Here is a 24197-nt window from a genome sequence, read left to right as displayed (position 1 = left end):
GCAGATAGGTGGCGAAGTGGATAGAGCCCTGAAGTCAGGAGGACCTGTGTTCAAATCCAGCCTCAGACACATAACACTCACTAGCTGTGTGACCCTGGGCAAGTCACTTAACCCCAATTGCCCTCACAAAAAACAAACAAAAAAAATGCACCCTAGGAGTGACCCTTTATCCATCTCAAAATCTGACAGTCAGAAGGGCCTTCAGCAGCTCTCCAGTCCAATCCATACACACAGGAAAGAAATCTTCACCATTAACATACCCCACAAGTGGTCATCTTTTCTTTGCTTTAAGACCGCTAAGGATGGGGAGCCCACCCCCTCTCAAAGCAGCCCATTCTACTTTAGGACAGCTCTAATTGTTTTTCCTGACCTGTGGGAGCCTAAATATGCCTCTCTGAAAGTTTCATTCACTTCCCAATGGGGCCAAATAGAACAAATCTAATCCTTCCTCCATATCTCCCTCACTAAACATGCCCGTCAAGAAAGAATCTAAGACATAAGACAAGTATTAAATAGTTTATTCAACGAGATTGGAAAGGTTTCCTGGGGGCCCTGCCCCCAGCAAAGGGTTAGCCCTCCACCCTCATCCCCTCTCTCAAGCCCATTATCCCCAGACTGCTATGACGCTGCCACTTGGGTGAGGGGATCTTCCAGGTACTGGACCAGGGCCTGGGCCTGTAAGAGGGTTAGGTCGATTTAGCCACAAAAACCACCACCTAATGGAGTCAGGAACTGGAACATCCAGACTCCCAGTTCCACTCCCTCCCTCCCCATCATCTTAAGCTTTTAAGCCCCATACACTCTTTTTCCCAGGGAACAGGACTGAGATTTCTGAGCTCCTCATTTCTACCCACTGTAGAGAAGGGTTGGGAATAGGGAAGAGAGCTCAGAATTACCAAGATGAGGGAATGATGGGGTGGGGGTATACAGGAGGAAAGGTAACCCTAAGGCATGGCAAGAACAGGAGAGATTAACAAAAAAAAAAAGAAAAAAAGAGAGAGATGGGATAAGGGATCACCTTGGCCTTCAGCATTCCAAAGCCCACAGTCTCTTTGGCGTACATACACAGCAACAGGTTTGCCACCCGAGTGATCGCCACCCGGCCCTCCTGCAGGGGTGGGAAATGTGATATATGACAACTTATTGGTCCCAGTTGTCCCCACCATCATGGTTTTTTGGAATAATGTAATACTTGTGTGATTTTAGATAAACTCCCTGGGCCCCAATTTCCTTTAGAAGTTGGAATAGACAACTTCTGAGATTTCTTCCAGCTCTAAATCTGGGGTTCTACGATCTTTTCTAGGATCATATATTGCTATATACTCTCCTGTATTGTTTTCAATTTGATGTATTTAATTCTCAACAAAACTGTAACCTGTCAGGACAGGAACCTAGGCACATAAAATGGTCTCTTTGGATGAGGTAGAAAATTAAAGTACCAGGCTCAGCTCCTTACTTTCTGGGGTCTACTTGAGATTCTGCCCTAACAATGCGGTTGGGACCCCACCCCCATGATGCACTTGGGAGCTTCTGTCTCCTCCTCCCTCCAACCATCCAGGATCTACTCTAGGTTTATCTATTGAGTTAAGGGTAATCAGAGTACAGTGAATTTGAACTCCGAGGACCAAAGATTCAGAAGAATGGAAGCTCACAGACAGTAGGGATTGTTTTATGTTTTGTCTTTGTAGCCCTGCCCCAGTTCTTAGCACACGTCTGATGCTTAATGATTGTCAAACAGAATTAAATTTCAAGGTGCAAGCAGTCTTGAAGGTCAATGAGTCCAAACTTTCCATTTCAAGATTAGGAAACAGACTCTGAGAGGCTAAGGGACCTGCCTGAGAATACCAGACATTTAAGTAATATAGCCAATATTCGAACCCAGGCTCTCTAAATCTAAATTCAGCACTCGTTCCATTATTAACATAGTCTAATCTGGACTTTTGCTGTGTTTGTGACTTGGGCACATCATTTAGCTCTCAGTTTTTTCATCCATAAAACACAAGGGGGATGGATTAGAGGATCTCTCCAGCCCTAAATCAGTAACCCTAAGAATCCACCCACTAGGGGAATCTAGTCTAAATCCCTCCCCTCCAGGAGCTCCACTCTCTTCCTTCATACCATGCAGTCCATTAGGATGAATTTGAGATTGTCTTCGTTAAAGGCTTGGTTCCCATTCCGGTCGTAGGCAGCCCAGATGTTACTAGCGATAGCAGCAGTGACCCTAGCATCGGTGTCCCCATAACCAGAGTAGGCCAGCAGGGAGCCCTCATTATTCAGCAACCTGGTGGGAGGGAAAATGGTTAAGATGACCGACAAGAGAGTCCTATGAATGTGCCAGGAGTGAGAAGCCTGAGCTCCTTCGTGAGATTCCGCTTGTCCCCAGCAGGGTGGGGCCCCAAGCTAAAAACCTCCCCCACTACACTTTGCAGCCCTGGGCTGAAAACCACTGCTTTCTTCCCTCCCCCCAACCCAAAACTCTTCCTCCCTCCCTCCCTCCACCAACCCACTCCTCATCTAGGCTTCATTTCCCAATTAATTCAAACTCTAGGAAGGCAAAGTTTGTTTCATTTTTGTCTTTGAACCCCCCAGACCCCTGCACAGTGTCTGGCACCTAGTAGGGATGCCTTAATAAATGCTGGTTGATTGAACCCCTGCCTGGGGTACGCGGAGCTCCCACTCCCCACTCCCAGGCCCGACTAAAGGGCTGTCCCAATTTCAGCTAGAATGCACTACATATTGCCCCCTTCTCTCCAGGGGATGTCCCCTCCCCACTCTCATCCCAACACTTACAGTGTGCTCTGGACGCCTCCGGTGTTGGCTTGACTTAGCACCTGGGTCAGGGCCTTGGGGCGAAGCATGACGACGGCTCCAAATCCCCGTAACCCGGTCCCTCTCCGGATCCTTAGGGTCTTCCCCCGGCTCCGGCTCTGTCTGACGCTTACTGTAGCTCTGGCCGCTTCCCCTGAGGCACACTGGGAGTTGTAGTCTCCAAGAGGAACGATCCTTGCAGGCCCCCGCTGTAGAGCAACCTGGAAATTGTAGTTCTTCCTCAACCCGCGAGGCATCTTGGGGGCTGTAGTTAAACCTGGGAAGAGTAAAAAATCCTGAGGACATTTAACCCGTTCTGGGAAAGTGGAGTAGTCTGGTTCGCCTGTAATAAGTCATTCATTTAATTTTTGTGTGTGCGCAAATCTTTGCACTTTGCAAAGCACTTTCATATAACTCAGCAAGCATTTATTAAGCATTTGTTATGTGCCAGGTACTGTGCTAAACCCAAGTTGCCCATAACAACTCTGTGGGGTAGAAAGGACAAACATTATTAATCTCTATTATATATAGATGAGAATGAAAAGGTGTGACTTGCCACACAGCTAGCTCCTGGTTGAGCTACTGTTTCCCTGTCTAGTGCTCTTTTCACTACAGCATACTGCTTTTGTTTACTTAAGGGAAAGGGGTTAGAAGGAGAGGGAATTTAGCATAAGGCATCAGGTGTTAGATTCCAATCAATCAACAAGCAGGTTCAAGTCCTGCCCCTGCCATACATTGACTGGGTAAATCTGAGCAAGTCACTTAACCTCTCTGTAGAGAAGATGCTGGTCTGCATTGGTAAAAGGAATGTTCTCACTCAGGAGTTCCCTGTACTAAAGAAATCACAGGGACCCATCCTTATTCCTATTAAGTGCAAGACCTAGGCTAGAACCTAGATGCCTAAAATCTGGATGACTGGGAGACACTATACACAGCATTCCAAAACGATGGGGTGACTTGAGGCTATTTGATTCTGAAGGGGAAGCAAGACCCCTAACCTAGGGGAAGAGGAATGACCCTCAGAGGAATGATAAATAATATTATCTGAAGAAGAGACAGAAAAACCATTGCTCTGGGTCTGGTCTTTCCCAGGATGGGGAGTTGCTGCGGCGCTGACCACTTTCTTATTTCTCTGGGCTGAAACCTTTCTTGTGGGTTGTCTCCTCCATCAGAACCTGAACTTCTTGAGATCTGGGACTGTCTTATTTTTCCTTTTCTCCAGGGCATAATAGTAAATCAGTAAATAAACATTCAGCAGCGGCTTTGCACAGAGTAAATGCTTAGTAATTTTTTTCATCCATCCATTCATCCACACAGCAAACATCTGAGGCTGTATTTGAACCCAGGTCTTCTTGACCTTCTTTGTCCAGTGAGCTCGTCATCCAGTGAGGTAAGCGACCTTTCCATCCAGTGACCCTCAGGACCCTTTAAAGTCACTGTCTGTCCAGTCTAGTGAGCGTCCTCCCTCCCCGCACAGCCGAGTCTCCGCGTTGCCATGGCGCCCCCGGTCCGCTGGGGGCGCTGTAGCCGCTGAGGGCCTGAGAAGGAGGGGAAGCGGAGACCCGCGGGGCGGGGCGGGCGGCAGAGAAGGCGGGGGGGAGGAGGGACGGAGGGCGGGCAGGAGGCTGGGGTGGGGGGAGGGCTGGGGACGCCGTGGCCGGGCCGGGCCGGGCGGGGAGGAGGAGCCGGGGCCGGGCTGGCGGGCGAGCGGGCAGCGGCGGCGGCAGCGGCATGGCGGAGCCGAGCGGGGCCGGAGCCGGAGCCGGGGCCGGGACTGGGGCCGGAACCGGGGCCGAGCCGGGGCCAGGGCCCCCGATCCGGGTCACCGTCAAGACCCCCAAGGACAAGGAGGAGATCGTGATCTGCGATCGCGCCTCGGTGAAGGAGGTACGGGCGCCGCTGTCCGTTCCGCGGGCCGCGGAGGCGGGAGGAGCGGCTCGCTGGGGGCCGGGCCGGGCACGGGCGCGCGGGGAGGGACGGAGGGGGCGGGGAGGGAAGGCTGGGGGAGGGGAGAGAGGGGGCCTCTGGCACATGGTGGGGTGGGGAGGGCTGGGGGAGGCTCTTACATCCCTGGAAACAGACGGGGGCGGGGTGGGGCGAGGAGAGGCTTGTAGAAGTGAGGTTGGGGAGCACTCTGACCCACGAGGGTCCGGGCAGGGGAGAAAGTGAGGGGGCGGCGTGGTCCCAGGACCAGTCCTGGAGCTCTGAGGGGTGGTGGGGTTAGGAAGGCCAGAAGCTGGCCCTAAGGGATGAGGGGAGGATGTCCCCTTGCACCAGATCCCCCATTCAGACGTTTCCCTTTAAGGCCTCGCTTGGCCCCACAGGGTGTTGATTGTAGGCTGGCTTGGCCCTTGTCCCCTCCTTCATTGCCTCCATCCTAGAATGAGTTTAAAGATAATGCCCCCCCTCCCCAATATTTAAAGGTGGAGAGTAAGAGAAAACTGAAGCGGGGACATGGGCTTTGGATCCAAGTGAGGGAAGATAGTAGCGAGGACTTATTTTTGGGGGGGGGAGCCTGTGAGGTGCTGTGTTAGGGACAAAAGACTCAGAGTCAGAGAAACTGGGTTTGAATTTAAGCTCCTCTGCTTACCTTGGACAAGCCCTTTCACCCCCTCAGTTAACTCATCTTTTGGGGCTGGACTGAGTGATCTGTAAGGTCCCTTCCAGCTCCAAATCCTGTGATCAAGGGAGGACTTCATCTCAGCAAAGAGAGTATACGGCAAGACATAGAAATGCTAGATTTCTGATGACTGGAAACTGGAGCAAGGGAGAGAAGGGATTCTAAAGAAGAATCTGAGCTGTTGGACAGTCTTGCTGTGGGGCAGGCCACACTGACCAAGGACTTTTGACCTGATGTCACAGTTTAAAGAGGAGATCTCCCGGAGGTTTAAGGCCCAGCAAGACCAGCTTGTCCTGATCTTCGCTGGCAAGATTCTCAAAGATGGAGACACGTTAAATCAGCATGGGATCAAAGATGGGCTCACTGTCCATTTGGTGATCAAGACCCCACAGAAGTAAGTTTGGGATAACCAATAGGGGTTGTCCATTGAATGGTCCTTGAGAGGCTACTGGGGTCAATGTCCGTGCTTTTTTACTAATCCTAACCCAGTAGGACTCATTTAAAGGTCAGAGAAGGAGATGCTATAGTCTTAATTGCCATTTGGGGGTTTTTAAGTGCTTAAAACTTAACTTAATATCCTCCTAGTATAGCGTTAGTTCCCTGGGAAAATGGAGGCTAGTGTCTTACCCTTCCTTTTAAAATCCTTGCTGAGAAGCTCAGTCCCTTATTAGCTTTCCGTTTTCTTTTTAAAAAATTATTTTGAAAAAAAATTTATTGATGACTTTTCAGTTCATCTTTCCAGTAATTCTGTCCTCCTCTATTCTCCTACAAAATAGTATTCTTCCTTGGGAGAAAAAAAAAAACCCATCATATTAGTTATGTTTCATCCACATAACCTTGTTCTGCATTTATAGTCCTTCACTTTTCTCTCAAGGAGAGGAATGTGTTTTGGGACATTTTCAGTCCTCTGTAGTTGATGCTGGTCACTGCCTGGATAAGGTAATGATAGCTAGCATTTATACAGCACTTTAAGTTTTACAAGCCATTTTACCTCATTTGATCTTCAACACTGGGAGTGCTCTTGCCCACTGTACCACCTAGCTGCCTGATGTTCTGATGGCTTTCATTGTTTTCCTTTACATTAGTATGGTAATTGAGTAAATAATCATAATAAACTTTTGGTTCTGCTCATTTTGCTCTGTATCAGTTAATTCAAGTCTTCCAAAGTTTCCCTGAACTCTTCTTATTTGTCATTTCCTATGGCATAATAATATTCCATTATATTCATGGTACCATTGAGAAGAGCATTGGATTTTAGAGTCAGAACAGTTCAAACCCCACCTGACACTTAACCTCACCAGACCTTAGTTTCCTTGTCTGTAAAATGAAAAATGGACTCCCAGCTCTAAAGTTATGATCCTGTGCTCTAATTGATGGGTACCCTCTCTCTTTCCAGTTTCTTGCTACCTCAGAAAGTATTGTTATAAATATTTTTGTGTATGTGGGCCCTTTCCCTTTGTCCTTGACCTCTTTAGGATATGTCAGTAAATCAGTCACTAAGTCAATAAACATTTATTGAGCACCTACTATAAGCCAGGCACTGTGCTAAAAAGAAAAGACAGTCCCTGCCCTCAAGGAGCTTACAATCTGCTATACAAAAGGAAGGTGAAGGAGGCAGGGTAGGTACCTGATTCGGGAGCTTGGTGGAGAAGTCAGAAAAGTTCTGGAGGAGTGAAGCCAGATGAGAAATGAGATTTGAAAGTTCATGGCACCACCTTTCAGTCAGAAGGGCAGAGGGTAGTAAAGAAGTGAAGTCTCTTTCAGGATGATGAGATTTTTCCCAATAATAAGGTTCTTGGGGCCTGGTAGAGAAGTCCCCGATGTCCCAGAGCAGTGCAGCAAGGTGAGATATGAGGAGGCCCAATTGATTTTACTGGGGTGGGGGTTGGGGGGAAGGTATGTGTATGTAGGTGAGTGACTTTTTCTAGCCTAGTTACAAATTGTTTTCTGGAAGAGTTGGGCCAGTTCACAGCTCTACCAATAGTGCATGAATGTGCCTATGTTCCCTCGTATCTTCTAACATTTACTATTTACAAGGTAGCCATCTTTACCTATGTGCTGGGTATAGGATAAAACCTCAGAGTTCTTTTCATTTGCATTTCTCTTATTAGTGATTTGGAGCATTCTTTCATGTGGTTGTCAATAGTTTGCAGTTTTCATTTGAAAACTTCCTGCCCATGGCTTTTAACCATTTTATATATTGAGAAGTTTCTCTATGTCTTTATAAATATGTGTGTGTGTGTATACACACACACACACACACACACACACACACACATATTCCTATAACATACATATATATATTATTTAAGTATATAAGTAGACATACCTACATACCTTGGGTGGTCAGAGCTGTTATTATCCCCATATTACAGATGAAGAAACTCAGATTGAGAGAGGTCCCACAGCTAGTAAAAGTCTGAGGCAGGTTTTGAACCCAGGTCTTCTTGGTTCCAAGTCGAGGACTCTTTATCTTCCACCTAGCTCTCTATATGTATGAATTCCTTCTGAATCTTGGAGGCTCTTTTCTAGTTCTGTTGTCCCTTGTGGCCCTTTTTTGGCTCTTTTCTGGAACTCTGAGAGTTGATAGGAATCAGTAGGGTGTGAAAAAGAACTTTTTTTTAGCTAAATTCCAGCACAGATGTTGGAGGTTAGATTATGAAGGAAAGGACTTCCAGAGAGTGACGGAGAACAACAGGTTGTTGGGAAGGAGAGCAGTTGTCTTCTGTGGCAATCTAGGGATGCTGATTAAGTGGGCAAAGAGCGGTGAACTTTGTGCTGAAAGCTCTGAGTTCCAGTGTTGGAACTCCTGTTTACTAACTGTGTAGCTGTGAGCAACGACATCATTGACCTCTTTGAACCTCAGTTTTCTCATCTGTAAAATGGGAATGCTGTACGTACGCCTTCCATCAGGAAGTTGTGAGGGAGGAATGAGCGCTTATTATGTGGTGTAGTGGATGGAAAGCTGGCCTGAAGGACAGGAAGACCTGGGCTCAAGTCTTACTTCGATATATATTGGCTGTGTGCCCCTGGACAAGTCTCCTCTTACTGCTGTAGCCAGTTCTCTAAGACTCTTAAGTTAGAAAGAAGTTGTTAACTTAAATTGGCTAGATGGGGCAGTGGACACTTGCTGGCTGTGTGACCTTGGAGAAGTCACTTAATCTCTCTGTCTGCCTTTACTTCCCTCATTGGTAAAATGGGACAGTAAGAGCACCTGTCACTTCCGGGTTATTGTGAGGATCAAGTGATGTGATATTTGTAAAGCACTTAGCATAAGCACTGTGCATAGTAGGTGCTTAATAAATAATTGCTTTCTAACTTGGTAGAGGGAGTTTCTTCACCTAGAGAGTACCAATGAAATCACAGCTTTAGTGCTTTTCCCTAGCCCTACTTTGTGCTAAAGCGCTAGAGAGAGACACACAAAAGCAAGACAGACAGTCTCTGCCCTCTAGGGGCTATGTGACCTTGGGCAAGAATCATTTCTAATGGGGATGGAATGCCTTTTCCTCTTCATCCTTTTCTCTCTCCTTCTCCCCCTGGGGCTCAAAGTAACTGAGTGATTTGCCAGTGGTCATGTAGCAGGTTGGTAGTGGGGCCAGTTCTGGTGCCCACATCTCCTGAATGCCAGGCTGGTCCTCCTAAGTCAGCACTGCTTTCCCATCTGAGGCTCCTTGTAAATTAGGGGTGGGAGAGGGGTGTGGAGTTGTGATCCACATGATTTCTTCTAGCTCTAACATTCTATGCTTCTGCAATTCTTTGATTCCTGGGTTCCTGGTTTAGGATTTTCCCTCCTCTGTCCTCAGGGCTCAAGATCCTGCTGCTGCCACCACTGCTACCACTGCTGCTGCTGCCACCGCTGCTACTGCTGCTTCCTCTGTCCCAGATGCTGCTTCTGCTCCAGCCCCCACGACAGCTTCACCTGCTGCCCCTGCTCAGCCATCCACCTCAAGCAGCACTGTCCCTGATGCTGCTAGTGGAAACCAGAGGAACAGTGGAGGTGGTCCAACCCCAGGAGCTGGGGATGGGCCTTCTAGTGGGCCTGCATCCATACTCTGTAAGCCACTTGAGGAGGAACTTGGGGAGGAAGTGCTCAGATGCTTGTGTTCCGCTTTGGGTTTAGTGGGGGTAGAAATCCAGGGGAAGAAATGTGTCCCCTGCTCTTAAAGAACTCCTGGTGTAGTTGTGTAATGAGGAGAATATGGTATGCCCTTAGTTGGGGGCAGAAGTTCTATCATGGTTATGAATGCTGGGAGGGTTGGGTGGCAAGGAAGAGGGGGAGTGAAATTCAGGTGCCCCAGATGGAACCAGGCTGAGCATTCCTAAGAGATCAGTTTGTGAGCATTTCTTAAATGCTGTCTATCTGTTAGGCGCTGTGTTTAACACTGGGGCTACAAAGAAAGGCAAAAACAGTCTCTGCCCTCAAGAAGGAACCTGAGATAGAATCAGGATCAAGAGAGAGACAGTCCTGGGGGCCTTGGCTGCTGACCTAGGTTTGAATATTGGCAAGAAGGAAGCACTTGTGATTTGGAAAAGGAGCAGCATAAGGAAGTAGAACAGCCCTTAAGGAAAGTAATTCAGGGATAAGCTAAGGAGCAGTGTGATGAAGCCCTCCATGAATGCAGGGATGGGGCCTTGTTAAAAGGAATGGGAAGGAGCAATTCTGAGCGAACAGCCATAACCAAACCTAGAAGGAATTAATGTTGTCACAGTAGGAACAGGGAGGTGGGAAACATGGCAGCATGTCTATGCTGTGTTCATGACTCAGTTACCCTTCCTGCAGCTGGCTTTGGGGGCATCCTAGGACTGGGCAGCCTAGGCCTCGGCTCAGCTAATTTCATGGAGCTACAACAGCAGATGCAGAGGCAGCTGATGTCCAACCCTGAGATGCTGTCCCAGATCATGGAGAATCCCCTTGTCCAAGACATGATGTCCAACCCTGACCTGATGCGCCACATGATCATGGCCAATCCACAGATGCAGCAGCTCATGGAGAGGAATCCAGAGATCAGCCATATGCTCAATAACCCAGAGTTAATGAGGCAGGTGTGTATGTGTTTTCAGGAAGCAGGCGGGAAGCCGTCCAACCCCTTTATCCTTAATCTTCCTGTCACTATCCCTTCCTTGACAGATTATTTCCCTCTCAATGCTGGAACCTCAATGGGAACAAAAAGAGAGATGATTTCTGCCCCAAGAGAGCTTCAGGGAAATAGGGAAAATATACATCCCCAGGACACACAGTCACCAACACAGAGACAGAAATTTCCATTCCAGCTGACAAGACTTAGATATTATCATGGTGCGGAAGTCCAGGAAGACTTCTAATCCAATTCAGTCCAACCCAACAAGCACTTATTAAGTGCTTACTATGTGTAAAGCACTGGAAATATGGAATGAGATGAAAAGCAGTTTTTGCTTTCAAGGAAGTTAAATTCTACGAGGGTGGAAGCAGAAGGGGGTATGTTACTCAGAAGAGGGAATATGGAGCACAAGAGGGGTGGAGGCTGGATGTGGTGAGGTAGAGAATGTCTATTCAGACTGTGCAGATGGTTTAATACCTCTTTCCCTGGTTAATGCTGAGATGCTTGGTTTTGGTGGGAGTAGAGATCCAGAAGGTGGAAGATACATGGTCCCTGGCCATATATGCTGGGAGTATGGGAAGGAGTTGGTGGGATAAATTTGAGGTCAGTTTGGGAAGGCTACGTGGAGGGGGGAGCCATCTGGCTCCAAAAGAGCACCTATCCCTGATCCTCCTAGCCACAGGTGAAAGAAAGGGGGCACATAGAACCAGCTTAACTTTTCTTACTTGGATTTTCTTAGCAGTTCATTTTGGCCTCAGGCCAGGCTGCTTTCAAAACCCTAGCTCTTTTCTGCTCAGTCCCATCATGTCTTGTCTCCCCTAAATAATATTGTTGACATAGCCACCTCTGAAGGAGGGTATCTGCTCCCCTTACTTTCCTGTCCGAAAGGCAGGATAGGATGGGGAGCTGGGTTTAAAGTAGATTTGCCCCATTGTCAGCACACTCTGGTCCCAGCTGTCTTTCTTCCTTCTGCCAGACCATGGAACTGGCTCGAAACCCTGCCATGATGCAAGAGATGATGCGCAACCAGGACCGGGCCTTGAGCAACCTAGAGAGCATCCCTGGGGGATACAATGCCTTGCGCCGCATGTACACAGACATCCAAGAGCCCATGTTCAGTGCTGCTCGGGAACAGGTGAGAGCCAGCGAGCAGTGGGGCTGAGGGCCTCCATGACCTCGGTGTCTCAGAGGGAGGGGCTGGTTAAAGATCAGAGAGCTCTCATACACAAAGCTGAGATGATCAAGGTCATTGTCTCTTTTCATCCCTCATCCCCCAAAACTCCATCAGGCAGGAGATGGTCCCAGTGCGGGTATGGTATGTACCAGGCTGAAAGTTACACAGTCGATGAGAAAATGTGTTAGCATCCCATGTCCTGAGTGGCCCTTGTGGATGAGGTACTACGCCAAGTGCTAGAGGCAGAATCTAGAGGCAGTGGATTCAGACCCAGTGATTGTGGCTTAGCAGGAGAAATAAGAAGAGCAGAAATGTTGATACCAGTGCTAGAAACAGATGATTCTGGATTATCTGTAGGCCCTTATTAGCTTGTCTGTACAATTAACTCAATAGATTTCCATCTTGCTCCTTTCTCCACGGGGAGGGGGAAGCTTTAGGGAGAGGTTTGTTTTCACTCCTTAATATGAAACTTTTCCCTCCTCCCAGTTCGGCAACAATCCCTTCTCCTCATTGGCGGGGAATTCTGACAGCTCCTCCTCCCAACCTCTCCGGACTGAGAACCGGGAGCCCCTCCCTAACCCCTGGAGCCCTTCAGCCCCCACCTCCCAGGCCCCAGGGCCCACTGGGGAGGGCACCGGAGGCTCAGGGACCAGCCAGGTGCACCCAACAGTCTCCAACCCCTTTGGGATCAATGCAGCTAGCCTGGGGTCAGGTATGTTGTGGGGGGTGGGGGGAGTGTAGAGGGGTCAACACAGCATCCCCCTGCCCAGGAACAGAATTTGGTCACCCCTTCGAAGGATATTCACATCTGAGGTTGGATTATCAGCCTTGTGACATGAAGTCCCTGCAAGGGGGGGTGTAGACAGGAGTTAGAAAGCAGTTCATTGCCATTCCATCCTGGTTTCTCTCTGTCTAATCCAACAATTCAATCCAGCAAGTATTTAGCACCTAATGTATGCAAGAAACAGTGAGAGACCCTGGGGAAACCAAAATGGAAAACTATCCCTGCCTTCAAGGATCTTACATTCTACTGGGGGGAAATCTAATCCAGTGGGTTTGCTTCCCTTGGCTATTTAAAAAGGGTTGGAAATCTCCTGGAATCATTCCAAGTGAAGGAAAGTACTGAACACCTGACATGACCCGTCCTCTCCCAGATCAGTCGTTCACTAAGTAGCATTTATTAAGTGTCATCATATACCCCGTACCATGCTAAACACCAAAATGCTGGCCACTCTGGCCCTGCCCTCAAGGAGCTTATGTTCGATCAGTAACCACAACCATCTGCATCTGGGCAGGAAGATGTGTTCCGTTTACATTTGACTTTCCTTCTTCTTCTCTGCTCCGGGGAGTGGAGCCCCTGGGCTCCAGGGGATCAGGGACCAGACTCAGGGCTCTTGGGAATACTGATCTTTCCTTAGCAAAATAACAGGGAAATGTTCTAGCTCTGAACAGGGATAGGGAGAAAGGAAAACCCTCCAAGAGAGTGTTATCTTATTGGTCTTTCTGAGCTGTGCACATAGAGATGTGATGAGAAATGAATAAAATACAACTTCTGATTCCTGTCTGAATTCCTTCTCCTGTGATTTCTCCCCATTCTAGGGATGTTTAATAGCCCTGAGATGCAAGGTCTTCTCCAGCAAATTTCAGAGAATCCCCAGCTAATGCAAAACATGATCTCTGCCCCATATATGCGAAGTATGATGCAGACACTTGCCCAGAACCCCGACTTTGCTGCTCAGGTACTGAACTGGGCGGGGAGGGAGCTTTGTTGGGGGAAGAACTGATGCCTGAGCTGAAAAGGACTGATCATCCAAGCTTGCTCCAAGGCCTTGGTTCCCAGTTCCCTCCTTGGTGCTTGTGTAGGTCCCAAGTGTCTGGGCTCCCAATTAATAGGTTCCTTGTCTCTGTAGATGATGGTGAATGTCCCATTGTTTTCGGGAAACCCCCAGCTGCAGGAGCAGCTGAGGCTCCAGCTCCCTGTCTTTCTGCAGCAGGTAAGATCTAACAGTCTAAGGAAGGGATGGTGTTTGAATCCCTAAGGGGAAAGCCTTACATTACTGGGGGGAGGAGTTCCAGTTATATGGGCAGAGGACGTAGAAGAAGTATGTATATAGATGTGTGTATGTGGGGGAGGAGGCACCTTGTGGCATGGTGGGGGGTGGGGGGTGGGGTGGTCTCCTAGGACAGTGTTGTCCAATTCAAATAGAAGGGGATCCCTGGGACAGCATATTGACTTAGGGAACCACAAATTAATGTTATCTGTTGTGATGTATTTTTATTTTTTTTGTTAAACATTGTCCAATTACATTTTAATGTAATTAAACTCCTGGGGAATTTTTAGGCAAGGAATTTGACACCTGCCCTAAGATGTAAAACTTCGGACTGCTCTGAGTCCTCCTTCCTCTCTCCCTCCCTACCTCTTTCTCTCTTGGGGGGAGGGGGAGTTGCCCAAGCTCTTTTCTTTTTTCCCATCACCAGATGCAGAACCCAGACTCGCTGTCCATTCTCACCAACCCCCGGGCCATGCAGGCCCTACTACAGATTCAACAGGGGCTGCAGACGCTGCAGACGGAGGCCCCAGGGCTGGTGCCCAGGTGAGGCAACTGTGCAGCCATGAGAGCCCCTCTCCTCACCGTCACATGTTAGAGCTGGGAGATGAAGACTTAGAGGCCATCTGCTCCCCCCTCCTGCCTCATGAACTCCCTTTTGCAGATGACGAAACTGAGGATCAGAGTAACTTGCCCAAATTCACTTAGCAGATTAATAATAGATCTAGAAGTAGAATCCAGGTTTTGAGATTATCAGTCCAGGGCTCTTTCCACTCTATCGTGCCATAATGACTGTTAGTTATGTAGCACTTCAAAGTTTACAAAGCACTTAATGTATTTCATCTCATTTTGAGCCTCACAACAACCAGGTAAGATAGGTACTATTATTATCCCCATTTTGCAGATCAGAAAACAGGTTCAGAGATATTAAGAGACTCACCTGAGGTCCCATAGTCAGTTCTGCAGCAATACTTGAACCCATGTCTTCCTGGCTCCAAATTTTACACTCTGTTCCATTCACTTGGCCTCTGTGTGTCTGTCTCCATTGAACTCTTGCTGCTTCTTTGTGTCTTTTTTCCATTTCTCTGTCCTTTCTTTCTGGCTCCATCCATGTGTCGTTGGTGTCTCTCCATCTCTCAGCTTTCCATTGACTGATTCCCATCTCTTCCTGCCCACAGCCTTGGCAACTTTGGGGCACCCCGGATCCCACCTCCCCCTGCAGGAGGTAGCAGCGGCCCAGAACCCCCCATCACTTCCCCATCCACACCATCTAGTGCCTCTCCAGGAGGGGGCACCGCCAGCCCTCAACAGCAGCTGATGCAACAAATGATTCAGCTTTTGGCTGGAGGAGGAAATTCCCAGGTGTGTATTTGCTGGTCTGGGTTTCAGTAATACTGTGTGCCAGTATGTGTGTATCAGGGGAAGAGTGTAATGGGAGTCATGGGATGTTGGCTATGGAGCTGTAGGCTTCACATCTCCCTGTCTCAGAAAGGAGGGCTTTGTGAGGCCAAGGTTGGACTGGGTGTTCATTCTCTGAGGTCCTTCCCCACACTGAATCCATGAATCCAGACAGTTCTTTGAGATCCCAACAGAGGCTCCATTTAATTTTTGCACCCACCAGATTCAGAAAACTAAGGCAAGATTGGGAGAGCATTATTCTGAGTTGTTGGGCAAACTGTCTTCCTTTTAAGAGGAGTGGAGTCCCATCTAGCTATTTTTTTGGCCAGCAGTCCCCAAGAACATATACCTGCAGGATGAATCCTACCATCAGGGTATCTTCCCTCCAGGTGCAGACACCAGAGATTCGATTTCAGCAACAGCTGGAGCAGCTCAACGCCATGGGCTTCATCAATCGAGAGGCTAACCTGCAGGCCCTAATTGCTACGGGTGGGGATATTAATGCAGCCATTGAGAGACTGCTGGGCTCTCAGCCCTCCTAATCCCTGAGTCCATCCCCTCCACCCCACCCCCCATCCACATATGCACACCTAAACACTGACCTCCCCTACATCGTTTGGTTCCTTTGACAGTCCCCGAACCTCTCCAAATCCATACCCTCATCTCCTATGACTCTTCACCCCCTGTCTCTCTGGTCTTCAAGCCTCTTCAGACAGTAAGGGGAGAGGCATTTGGGGCATGGCAACCTAACCTCATAGCTCTGTCTTGAGTCTCTTGGTTCTAATTGTGCATCTCTCCTCCATTCTGCCCCCGCCTGACCTTTGGCAAGAGATATTTAAGCAATTTTGACTTTTTAGGGGGGTTTCACAACTCCATCCCTGACTACCTCCCATATTTTCCATAACTTATCTTTAATGGAACTGAGTCATGGGATGATCGGCTTAATTTTTCAGGGGATATTGATCTGCCCCTCCTAGTTGATTATGGGATCTTTTTGTGTCTAATTCTGGCCATACCCCAGCTTTCTTATCAGAGCCCTCCCATAACACTCCGCACCAGCTCCATCTCCAACCTTACCCCACATCCCTAATGAAGGGTTTTGAGTTTTGATGCTTCCAAATGGTCTCCTGGGTGCAGGTGGAGCAGGCAGTCTGTATAAGACACTCCCCTTTTCGTTCCCCCAGTATATACTCCTATTCTGAACACCGTTTATGTGCACAGTCCTTTTGGGGCCTTTTCTGTGAGAGAGGAAAGGAGAAATTGTTGTCCTGTTGGGGAGGGAGATGGATACTCTTTCAGGATACAGAAACAAAATGGGATGATCCTGCCAGAGAGGGATCTTGACATCAGTGCTGCAGATATGGAGTGAGGCACAAAGAAGCTTCTTGGAGGAGAGAGTGGATGTCCCAGTTCTAGGAGCAGGTCAAAATGGGTAAAGAGTCAGCTAGAAAAAGCCAGCGGCCCTAGGGACAAATTGTGGTTTGCTAGACTGAGGTGGAGAGTGAATCTAGGAGAAATGACTTATAAATCCTAATTAGGGATTGGAATTAGAAGGGAGACAGGATATTTCTCAATACCCACAATGGTCCTTGTTGACTACATAACCCCCAAGCACAGAATGTTGATACCGTTCCCTTTCACCTTCCCCCTACCCACCCACAGACACAAAGACATTCTCCATGTGCTCAAGACCACCAGGGGCTTGTCCAGGTCTGAAGTGACCAGTGCCTTTGGCCGTCCCCTGGGAATTAGGGTTTGTCCCAGAAGGGGCTGGGATTTTTTTCCCTGCCCTTCAAGGATGTTGCAGGAAGGAGGGTCCTATGTTCTAATTTCAGAACCATCTCCCCCAAAGAGATATAGGGGTTTGCCAGTCTGGGGGTGGGATGGGAATAGCTGGTATGCAGAAGTCTTGATGCCGAATAAGGATGAGCATGCCTCTTTGAAAAGGGGCAGGGATATCACCCAACCATACCCTCCCCCTCCACACTCACACATATACACACACATGTACATAGTCACCCCAACTTCTGAATATTGGTAAGTGCTTTGAGATCATAGGGTAGAAGAGGGATGGGGGCTCTCAGCCTCTGCATCCTGAGCCTATGCCTTTCTTACCTCTGTGTTCATTCCGCCCAAGTTCTTCCATTTGTCCTTTATGCCAGAAAACCCTGTTTGAAGGAGGAAGTGGTGACAAGTCATTTTTTTGAGCTGGGGTTGGAGACCAAGATAGTAGAGAACAGGCGCCTCATCCCTACCCCAATCCCAATCCCATGTAAATAAATGGCGTGATCTTTGTCGTGAGGGTGTATTGGTGTTGTTTTCTGGGAAAGAGAAAGCTGGCAGAAGCCAGCCTTGGTTTGAGGCCCTGAAGGGATTCTATGGCAGGAAGGTTGGGTTTTGTCCCTTCAAGAAGAGGCTTATGTTGCAGTAATACCATAAGTGAATGTTAGACAACAGTAAGCACTCTCTAATTGTCACCATGTCTTAGGAGAAGTTTGAAATTGAGATGTCATCCTTGCAGAAGTACTTTTCCTTATAGTTCTGGCCAGGGTAAGGAGCAAGATGAAGGGGAGCCTGGGAGAAACAACAAGGTCATTGTATCCATTCCCTTACCCTTTTCTTGCCTCAGCCAGGAAGTCTGCTTGTGCACATCACAGCCAGCAGCGGCCTAATGCAGTGATTGGCCAGATCTGGATTCTAATGACAGCTCTTTGGACCAGCGTTATGTTGGGTCCAGTTCTGGGCTCCGCATCTTAGCGGGGGACCTTGACAGACAGGAATGAGAACAGAACAGGGTGGAGAACCTGCAGCCTCGATGCCATATGGCTTTCTAGGTCCTTAGGTGTGGCCTTTTGACTGAGTCCAAGTTTTACAGAACAAATTCTTTTATTAAGGTGGTATGTTCTGTGAGGTTTGGATTCAAAGTGCCACACACCTGAGGACCTAGAAGGCCATATGTGGCCTGGAGGCCACAGTTTCCCCACCTCTGAGGACAGAGTACAGTCTGGACATTGTGTTATACAAAGATTGATTGAAGGTACTGCAGAGATCTTAACCTGGAAAAATGAAGACCCAGAGTAGACATAATAGCTGTCATCAAGTATATGAAAAAGGTTTATGTGGAAGAAGGATTAGACTAATTCTATTTGGTCCCAAAGAGCAAAAAATAGAAGCAATGACCTGAAGATTCAGAAACACATTTAGATTTAGGTCTAATGTTGGAGGAAAACTTTCTGATACTTAAAGCTATGCAGAAGTGAAATGAGCTGCCTTGAGGGCTTCCCCTCTCCAAGGGTGTTCAAGAACAGGCTGGATGACCACTTGGGGTTGAGGATTAAGGCAGTCCTGCTCAAATACAAGTAGAACTAGACAATATTTTATCTGCCTTCCACCTCTGAAATTCTGAGATTCCAGGACCTTGGACAAGAGGGTCTTCATTTTCCTGCTCTGCAAAAGAAAGGGGTTAGACTAGATGGTTTCTCCCTTCCAGCTAGCTCTAACGTTCTATGAATCCGTGAGTAACTACTGGGAAAAGGTTCAGCTCTGATCCTTTGCCAACTTCCCTTGAGCATCTTTCTTCACCCTGAGGGATGTGAGGGTAGTATTAGGGATCCTTCTACTTCCCCATGGGTGACAAAGGAGTTGGGGAGAAGGGAATGAAAATAGCTTCCTGGGTTTTCGACTCCTCACTTGTAAAAGTTGAATGTCTTTCTTCCCCTTCCCCCCTGCCCCCCAACTCTAAGTTTTAGGAAAAGGCCTTGAAAGCTCTTCTTTCTCAAAAAGTAAGGTAGAAACAGAAAGAAATGCAAAAAAGAGGTACAGAGACACAAGAAAGGTAAAGAAATGACAACAGGTAAGATGGAGATAAGAGAAAAGGAAGCAAGAAGAAAGAGCAAATATGGGGAGGAAAAAAAAGAATTAGTAGGACCCAAAGAAGGACCAATGGCAAAAGTAAAATTTGCTTTTATTTCCAACCCAAAGTGTCATATCCAATCTCCAAACATCTCTTCCCTGGGAGTTCTTAGGCAGCCCCAGCTGGCCTTAAGGCATCATCAGCTTTGGCTCCTATTCTGGCTCTCAGCCAAGTCTTGTGGTAATGCACCCTAGCTTGAAAATTCTTGCCCTTGAATGCTTTTTTTTTTCCCTTTGGATTCTGACTAGTATAGCCACATCTGCATATGTATCTCGAAAATGAAGTCATTCTCCAGAGGTATTGGGATGACCTGCCAGGATGGCTTTGCTCCTTATGAGCCCATATATTTATTCTTTTTTTGTTATTGTTTTAATCTTTTTGGTGAGGCAGTCAGGGTTAAGTGATTTGCCCAGGGTCACACAGCTAAGTAAATGTCAAGTGTCTGAGGCCAGATTTTGAACACAGGTCCTCCTGACTCCAAGGCCAGAGTGCTATCCACTTATATTCATTCTCTTACCCCAAAAGAACATAGAATTCTTCTGCTGGGTTGGATATGATCTTGGAGCCATGGATGGCCTATGTGGCCTGAAGGACTGGAAGTTCATTTGGCATTTAGAATTATTATCATCATTGGTCCTTGACACGTGAGTCTTGGCAATCTTGTTCCTCTTTCGCCTCCATTGCACAGGAGAAATGGGTGAGATGAAATCTTCCTGGGGGTAATCTAAGAGTGAGGGATGAGGCCTCACCCTATCCAGCCACCATACTTGAATATACCTTCTTTAAATTAGGGTGGCATAGTGCAATGGGAAGAGACCCAGACTGGGGGGGTGGATCAGGATTTAGTAAACTGGAAGTCAGGGTAACCTGGCTTCAAATCTCAGCTCTGCTATTTCATATATAGATGACCTTGGACAAGTCATTTCCCATCTTTAAAGTTGCTTCCTCATCTGCAAAATTAGGGAATTGGGCCAAATGTCCTCTGAAGTCTCTTCCAGGTCTACATCATCTATTATCCTAAATATGAGAAGGACTGAGTAGCATTAGAAGAAGACTGAGATCACTGGAGACTTCAGGTTACACTACCTTCCTGCATATAGGTACTATGCAAAGGATACATGAAAGGGCCACGAAAAAAAGAATGGTTGCCCCTTATGGTGCTTACCATTTATTTAGGGGAACAATACAGCTACATGTAATGGCTGAAGAATCTTAAAGACAACTTAGATGAACATACAGGAGTAATTTCCTTCATTCAATAGATAGGTTTTTGAAAAAATGGAAAATGGGGGCAGCTAGATGGCACAGTGGATAAAGCTCTGGCCTTGGAGTCAGGAGGACCTGAGTTCAAATCTAGCCTCAGACACTTGACACTTACTAGCTGTATGACCCTGGGCAAGCCACGTAACCCTGATTGCCTCACCGGGAAAAAAAGAGAAAGAAAAATGGGAAAATGAATAAATGCACTAGACTCTAGTGACTAAAGGAATTCACTGTTTAGATGGATCCCATGGTGAATCCTTTTGTTAAGCAAAAACTTCTAGAAGCACAGGATGTTCAAACTGGGCAGAATCTTCTTATTCAGCCTGTTTACAAACATATAAAGTAAGACTCAGAAAAAGGAAGTGATTTGGTCTCAGTAGAATGTGAGTAGAGATTGAGGCATTTATTGTCTTTGTATATCCCCAGTACCTGTCATATAGTAGGTGCTTAATAAATGCTTATTCAGTCATTGCTGAAGGTCATACAAGTATACAGTAGCACAATCAGGACCAAAACTGATTCCCTTTTTGTAAAATAGTCACCCCTTGTTGATGAGTTTTCTAAATATGGGTTCATTTACTGTTTGCTTAAAGAGTGAGACATAACTGTGATACGAATTTAGTGCTGGGACATATTATAAAAGTGTCATCAGAGCCAAGTGAAGCCAAACTTCCTGGAGAAAGAACATTTTGAACCAGGCTTTCAAGGAGAGCTAAGGATATGGAGTGAAGGGCATCTGAGGCAGGGGCGTGGCTTGTGGAGAAGTTCAGAATTGGTTATTGGCCACCAGGATGGAGGAGGGGGAGGTTAGAGGGGAGTTGGTCAGCAAATTAATCTCATAGAAAATGAAATGAGGGTGGCTGGCCGAGGGGCTTTGAAAGCTGGGTAGAGAAGCTCAAAAGGGAGGTTATGAGTAATGGTCACTGACGTTGGTTCTTGAAGGGGGAAGGAACAGATAGGCACTGGGAATGGGGAGAGTGGAAAAAATTCTTACAGTGGTCTCATCTTGACTGCCAGAGTAGCCTGAATCTTTGCCAAAGTTGTAGATGGAAGTCCATGATGTAGCAAAGTTGTCTAAAAGATACAATTTTTATGTCTAGATCGCTCTATGCCTCCTTGGGCTCTTAAGGGAAAGGATGGGGAAGAATGGTTAGGAGGAGAGCCTTCTCAGTTCAACCAGGAACTCCAGAGGCCTGGCTTCTAAGCCCCTTGCCCATGTCACCAATCACTGTCCCATTCCCAAATCTCGATCTCACTTTAGGTTGCTTTGACAGAAAGATCAAACTGTCTTCTTCATTCAAGTGTCAAGATCAATAATTATTGGAGGGGCAGCTAGGTGGTGCAGTGGATAGAGCACCGGCCCTGAATTCAGAAGGACCTGAGTTCAAATCCAGCCTCAGACCAAACACTTGACACTTACTAGCTGTGTGACCCTGGGCAAGTCACTTAACCCCAACTGCCTAAAAAAAATTATTGGAAACAATGAAGCCCAGATGTGGTACCTCTCCTTTCCCTATTACTGTCCCCCCTACTCACACACACATTTGAAGTTCTTCAGTCTTCCCTGGCCTCACAGAAGCAGTTGTCATGGCAATGAGAATGGGGTCTCCAGTCCCATGGAGCTCAAGGACTCTTCTCTGAAGAGGGGGCAGATTCTGAAGCTTGCTGAGCCCTATTCCTTGGGGCTTTCACCCTCTCCCTTTTCTCTCCTGGCCAGGCAAACTTCCTGGAAGATGAGACAGGCATGGGAAAATCAGAAGGAGGTGGTCCATAACCCAAAGGGACATTCAGCTACAGAAGGCATAGACTGCTGAAATAGCTCATGTCAAGATTGCCCAAAATGATGATAATTATGAGAACTCAGATTTATGTGGCTCATTGTGGTTTTCAAAGCGATTTCCTCAGGACAGTCCTTTGAAAGAAGCTAAGCAGGCAGTAGATCCCAAAGATTTGGGTAGTAGATCTAAAAAGGGATCTAGGAGGATCCTTCTTTTTAGGGTCTCAAGCATTACAATGATTTGGAAAGTATCCCTGACTTGGTCTGCTGCTAAAATTTGATTTCTGGCTGTGTTTTTCACTAAATGTGTATGCTAGGTCCTTTTGTCTTCCTACATCATCTCCCCTCCCCCTGCTCTAACCTGGTAGGTATAAATGTAGAGGTACAGATGCCTCAAATTTATTTTGCTGTCCATTCGCTACCTTCTAGACGCTAAGTCCTGAATGTCCACCATCTGCTTAAGGGACCATTTGGATGTCCCACCAGAGCCTCAAACTTAACATGTCCAAAACTGAGCTTATCTCCCCTCACCAAACAGAGCTGCTCCTCCTCTTTCTGATCAGGGTGCTGTTGCCTAAACCTTAAAATTTTAATCCTCTTTAACTTCCTTTTTCCACCTCCTAGCCAGCTGGCTACCTGTAGTCCTAGAATTAGAACTACAGTTCTTCTCATTTAACACATGAGGAACCTGAAGGTCAAGCAGACTTGCCCACAGGTGACTCAAATAGTAGAGGCAAGATCTGAATCAGAGATACTGCCTTTTCTGTTGTACCATGCTGGCCCTCTCTCAGTTCTCCTTTCCAATGTTTCCCAGCTATCTCCTTTCAGTTTCCATGGCTGGCATCCTGGTTCACATCCTCATTTCTTCTTTTCTTTTTTTTTTTTAATTTTAAATTAAAAAAAATTTTTTTAGGCAGTTGGGGTTAAGTGACTTGCCCAGGGTCACACAGCTAGTAAGTGTCAAGCATTTGGTCTGAGGCTGGATTTGAACTCAGGTCCTCCTGACTTCAGGGCTAGTGCTCTATCCACTGTACCACCTACCTGCCCCATCTCATTTCTTCTTTTCTCAAAGACTGCAACAGCCTCCTGACAGGCCTCCCTGCCTCCAATCTCCATTTAATCCATCCCACACCCCAGTCTGCTAGATAACTATTTCTAAAGTGGGCTCTGATACCATCACTCTCCTGTGAAAAATCTTTCTCTTCACTGCCTACCAAATAGTGCCCATGTTCCTAAGTCTGTCATACAAAGCCCTACATGAAACTTTGTCTCAACTCACCTCTAACTCTATGCCCTCATAATCTCCTGCTGTTGCCTTAAACAAACCAGCCAAGATGAACTACTCACTCTTCCCAAAACTCTTCCATACACCTTTCCCTTTTCAAGGTGTTCTCTCAATTTGGAATGTTTCAGGTAAGAGTAGTAGACTAATTGTATTTACTATATGTATCACCTTAGACAAATCACTTAACCTTCCTGGCTTCAGATTCCTTGTTCCCCAAATGATTGGACTGGACAAGATGGCCTCTGAAGACCTTTCCAGTGGCAGATCTAAGATACTATAAGATGACCTCTAAAAGGCCCCCCTCCCAACTCAAAAATCCTATAATTCTGCCTGCCTTTATCCTGCACTCCCATCTCTGCTTATCAAAATCCAAGACTGTTAACCTCCATGAAATATTCTGATTTCTCCGAAGAGATATGAACCCATTTTTACTCTGGATCCCATGGTACTTTGTACCTCTCGTGCCATTTATAACACTGTATTGGGAAAAGCTATAAGAAACCAGGATTTGCATTTGATCTCTGAAACTAGCTTGGTTACCCTGGACAAGTCATTTAATTTGTCAGAGCTTCAGTTTTCTTCATCCATAAAATGGGATAAATAATAGTTTCATTGCCAAAGCTCACAAGGTCACTGTTAGAAAAGTGGTTGGCAGGAGTGTATGGAAGCCAGCTCATACCCTCTGATTGTTAAATTTTCATTTACACCTTGGAAATAGATAAATGGTACAAATCAGGACTTGGTTTATTATTTTGTTGATTGACTAGACTTAAGAAAATGATGAAGAAAATGTTAATAATACATGTTAAACTTAAAAATGGATATTGTGTTCT

At 46.9% G+C, this 24197-nt stretch overlaps 2 protein-coding genes and 1 long non-coding RNA gene across 3 annotated transcripts; 1 reads left to right on the top strand and 2 right to left on the bottom strand.

Annotated features, from left to right (window-relative positions):
- Positions 1-501: 501 nt before the first annotated feature.
- Positions 502-2982, bottom strand: LAMTOR2 (late endosomal/lysosomal adaptor, MAPK and MTOR activator 2). Its single transcript, XM_020991553.2, has 4 exons — positions 2791-2982; positions 2119-2281; positions 1019-1108; positions 502-675 (listed from the first exon to the last, which is right to left on the bottom strand). Exons 1-4 carry the CDS (start codon positions 2856-2858, stop codon positions 619-621), a joined length of 378 nt encoding a protein of 125 aa, XP_020847212.1. The 5' UTR covers positions 2859-2982; the 3' UTR covers positions 502-618.
- Positions 2983-4498: 1516 nt separating this feature from the next.
- Positions 4499-17427, top strand: UBQLN4 (ubiquilin 4). The gene is made up of 11 exons (XM_020991423.2): positions 4499-4695; positions 5671-5822; positions 9232-9482; positions 10209-10471; positions 11483-11641; positions 12167-12392; positions 13280-13419; positions 13591-13674; positions 14159-14274; positions 14907-15090; positions 15516-17427. The coding sequence occupies exons 1-11, from the start codon at positions 4540-4542 to the stop codon at positions 15666-15668; spliced, it is 1884 nt and encodes a 627-aa protein (XP_020847082.1). The 5' UTR covers positions 4499-4539; the 3' UTR covers positions 15669-17427.
- LOC144457773 (uncharacterized) lies at positions 13936-14907 on the bottom strand. The gene is made up of 2 exons (XR_013487261.1): positions 14669-14907; positions 13936-14452 (listed from the first exon to the last, which is right to left on the bottom strand). It is a non-coding gene; the product is annotated as an uncharacterized LOC144457773 (long non-coding RNA).
- Positions 17428-24197: the final 6770 nt, after the last annotated feature.

This window comes from Phascolarctos cinereus, unplaced genomic scaffold (assembly GCF_003287225.1).
Source record: "Phascolarctos cinereus isolate Bilbo 61053 unplaced genomic scaffold, phaCin_HiC Scaffold_5;HRSCAF=322, whole genome shotgun sequence".
Taxonomy (NCBI): domain Eukaryota; kingdom Metazoa; phylum Chordata; class Mammalia; order Diprotodontia; family Phascolarctidae; genus Phascolarctos; species Phascolarctos cinereus.
This window is presented reverse-complemented; position numbering and strand designations above follow the sequence as displayed.